The 3,948-nt window shown below is 42.4% G+C and overlaps 1 protein-coding gene across 1 annotated transcript; it reads right to left on the bottom strand.

Moving 5' to 3' along the window:
• Window positions 1-696: 696 nt before the first annotated feature.
• On the bottom strand, window positions 697-3,826 carry LOC118429765 (mucin-19-like). The gene is made up of 5 exons (XM_035840395.1): window positions 3,667-3,826; window positions 2,461-2,684; window positions 2,020-2,133; window positions 1,708-1,839; window positions 697-1,366 (listed from the first exon to the last, which is right to left on the bottom strand). Exons 1-5 carry the CDS (start codon window positions 3,710-3,712, stop codon window positions 1,217-1,219), a joined length of 666 nt encoding a protein of 221 aa, XP_035696288.1. The 5' UTR covers window positions 3,713-3,826; the 3' UTR covers window positions 697-1,216.
• Between the last annotated feature and the right edge of the window lie 122 nt (window positions 3,827-3,948).

Raw genomic sequence — 3,948 nt, forward strand, 5'->3', positions numbered from 1 at the left:
AACAATGGTAGATGACAACCCATTGATGCATTCTGTGGATAGTGCGGATCTCTCACGTACGCCATGTTTGTGTAACATGGATCATGACAAACGTGATTCATTCTGAAAAACGCTTTGGAGTATAAAGATGGTATGGAGTTATTCAAGGACCTGTTTTCAATGTTTGTACCCATAACACTGTGATGTTGAAACCAGGTGCACCAAAGGAATACAGGGTCGCCTGTGTGCCAACTGTACAAGTATGGTGGTGGTGCAAGTATTTGTCTGCGTTGACAATATGTTGATACATGGTCCCCTCTGTAGTTCCTCTCTTTTCAACAGACGCTCAATTTTCTCGACACGCATTGTCTTAAGAAATGTCAATCTGCCCTACAAACTTTCATGGATGCATAGAGAAGTAGAAAAATGTACTGCATATCCCGATGTCAAACGTTAGTGCTGTTTATTCATTTCATTTAGTAAAGCAAAATTGGAAAATTGGTGAAGATACCAATACGTCGATCATTTTAAGCTATCTACAAAGATATTTTGGCGACGAAACATAAACAGAAACATACACTAAGTTTACCTTTCTATCTGTTCTTTTATGCTCTATATTAAGTACAGACTGAATCATAGGTTTATAAAGAGCCTTCCATTATAACTTAATTACAAAATTATACTTAATTTTACTTAATTATAAAATATCATTACCACTTATAAAAATTCATTCATTTATTACGGTATCAAACCGCAATACAAGGAACATAAAGTTTAAAGCCGATCCGTGAAACTGAGAGAAGTGTTTAAAATCCCTGCACTGTACATCATGAAATAGGAACGTCGCTCCAAGTGACATCAGACATGTCTCAGGTCAGAAACGTCGTCATGGAGACAGTCGTCATTACGTCACTCGTCATAGCGTCGTCCACAGTAGGACGAACAGTTACCTTTGCATGATAGGTTACCTCTGACAAAATACATTGCAATTTCCATATTTTACGAGTAGCATATATGTTGGATATAACCAAAGACACTTCAAAATTACAAACCATTGAACGATACAGTAGGATTTTGAAGTTTAGTTTATGAACTCCTTTGTATCCACAATGATTGTTTTGGCACACAAACGTTCAAACAGTCAAACTTATGTACATGCTATTGCTGACATAGGTATCACGTCATCATTTCGTCATTTTCACGTGACGTCACTCAGAATGATACCTATCCAGATGTGCTAGAAACGGAGGTCATTACAGAAGACGGCCGTGATGAATGACGTCACGATGACGACAGTGCTGACGTAGGCTGTAGGAGTTCCCACAGATCCCGTGAGCGTCAGGCCGGCGTGGTTACAGCTGGCTGTCGTACAGCAGCGGCGGCAAACCTGCGGCGACAGATCAAAATTATTATCATATATATATATATAGTTTCAGAATGTTTCAAATATTGGATATGTACAATCATAAGGCAGTGGTTTGGTGCGGATTCAGTGTCATCCAAATAGCAGGGACTGTATGAGTTCAAGGTTGAAATCGTTGTGAGCATCTAGAGCGGGGAATTTGTTCTGATAGTTTATGATCACGCTGCATGGCAAGGACAAGGATCAGCACCCCAGTTGGCTTAGACGAAAGCTACCAAATGTAGGCTTTTACACAACAACAGGCTAAACCGATGATTTTGATGTACAACCGGAGCCTACAATTGTAAATAATTTTGTTGACATACATTGATGTTGTTGGTATTACTAGTATCGCACTGTTCATCCTCCTTCTGTGACGTGCATTCCCCATCATTCAGGTCGCTCCGCCCACATCCCCTAGAGATCGTGACGTTACCGGCGTCGTCCTCCCGGTACACCTGGAGAGATGCAGCAATGAGCAACTTGACGCAAATCTCTGTGGCGGATTTACGGTGCAGTGGCGAATTTAGAACCCCCTCAGTTAGATGTTCTACGCTGCTAGTATATTTCAGGCACATTGTCAAAGAAATGATTTGTGATCATGATATCTTACTTCGGTCAGTGGATACGTTACTTACCCAGCACCCTGCTTGTGTAGCGCAGTTTATGGTAGTGGAGAAGCTTGACGCTGCCGTCATGCAGGGGTCGCTACTGTCATCCGTTCCGTTACAGCTCAGGCAGGCAATTTCTGCCTGTGATCAGAGAGAAAAATGTTTGAGAAAAAAAGTTTGATCGACTGGGATATATTAAGAGCGCTTTCTAACTGATACCGTTGACTACTGACACGGGAGCTTACAGAAACATAAATCATTGTTCTTTTGGATCACATTTGTATATGAATAACTCACTATAGAAGACAACGACTGAAAGAGATTGATTTTCATATACTAATCCAGCAGCACGATGTCTATGAGCTCATCCAGCGATTACAAGGGAATATATCCTGTTTGCCAGTTTTGCGCTGATCTCAAGCCAAATCATTTATGATAGTATGTACATTGAATCGGTCAGATGCTTACACTTTGTGTTGTAGCAGCGGCAGTTGCACCTGTACCAGGTGCAGCTGTGGAGCCTGCAGGTGCATTTGTCGGACCTGTGCCAGGTGTAACAGTACTCCCAGGTGCAGCTGTGGACCCTCCAGGTGCTGTTGTGGTAGCAGCACTTGCAACTGCTGTGGTTGTGGCTACAACTGTTGTTGTGGCTGCATCAGTACTGGTTTGCGCCTTGCCAATAGATGCCGTCGCTGCTCGCCGAAGAAAAAAAAGGGGAAGAGATACCAAAAAGGAAAAGTGAGAACATGGCATATTTCGAAGATGTGTCAACGAGTTTATATTATTTATTAACTTTTGTAACAGCGTAAATCGAAGTTGTAAGCAGAACGTGATCGAAATGACTTGCATTGTTTTTGAGCGCCAAAAGAACTGATCCACCCACCGACCGCTTATATACGCACACGCCAGTTGGTCTGTAACTGTGTCTGAAGCTAGACAGGACCATACAGGAGTTAACATTTCATATAAGGGAAATTTTTCTAATGTACATGTATTATACCAAGCGTACCCAACAAAGTTTTGGCGACATTGGAAAGTGGCTGAAGAACAAAACTGAAGTTACATTTTGTTTCCTCAATTTAAATCCTGCACAGCTGCAGGAACTTTTCACCCCGAAATTCAGTCATGCCGAAACACAACGCTTACGGTCCATGTTTACTGACATGGCAACGGCTGTAAAGAACAGACAAACCACCATCCAGAATCTGTCATGCTACTGATGTTGGGAAAAGCACTTGGGAAAGCACTTGGGAAAAGCACTTTGCACGACTCTCCTCACATCAGGTGTAAAATGGGTACCTGACTTCGGTTGTTGAAGTAATAGGCGCGGTAGGAGGAAAGGGATGATCTCCGCCTTCCAATACCCTGCCCTAGACACAGTGAATACCAACCCACAGCCCCTACGGTCTAAAAGGCTATGGCACTTCCTTTACCTTTAGCTTTACCTTTAGCTTTACCTTTAGCTTTACCTTGACCTATTTACCTTTAAATTTCACCCAGAACCAGAACAGATAGACCCTTCCAAATTAACCCATCCATTACCAGTCAGATTTCTTCAGACATTTTCACAAGACTTCATTAGTCCCAGACCACCAAAGAACAAGTTTTTCACATTATTTCGTATAAATCAGGGCTTTGTTGTAGGAATGCCTATGTGTACAAAATTCCACTTACCGGCTATCAGACAGACTACGAAAGAAAGCTGTATAGCAGCTGCCATTTTGTGACGTGAGCTTTAGATACGTGTCCGCCTTAGCTTCTGAGAGCGCAGTCCCAACCCACGCGCTGCACGGTTCAAAGTCTCACTTCCTTCTGAGCACAAATGTTCCATAGCCTACCTTGCTCAGTGTTTGTGTTAGTATGGGCAGTCACCCTGGCATTGTCATGGTGATTTTTGTGGAAACGCGCCGGAGACTTTCAATAGTATATCAACTATACGGTGTAGGTTTCGTTATC

The sequence above is a fragment of the Branchiostoma floridae genome, chromosome 13 (genome assembly GCF_000003815.2).
Source record: "Branchiostoma floridae strain S238N-H82 chromosome 13, Bfl_VNyyK, whole genome shotgun sequence".
NCBI classification, from domain to species: Eukaryota; Metazoa; Chordata; class Leptocardii; order Amphioxiformes; family Branchiostomatidae; genus Branchiostoma; species Branchiostoma floridae.

Excerpts from the sequence above, each read along its gene's own strand:
- LOC118429765 (XM_035840395.1), bottom strand. The coding sequence starts at position 3,712 with ATGGCAGCTGCTATACAGCTTTCTTTCGTAGTCTGTCTGATAGCCG. Across the intron at positions 2,134-2,460 it reads CCGCTGCTACAACACAAAGT|GCAGAAATTGCCTGCCTGAG; the intron begins GTAAGCATCTGA and ends CTCTGATCACAG. Across the intron at positions 1,840-2,019 it reads CTACACAAGCAGGGTGCTGG|GTGTACCGGGAGGACGACGC; the intron begins GTAAGTAACGTA and ends GCATCTCTCCAG.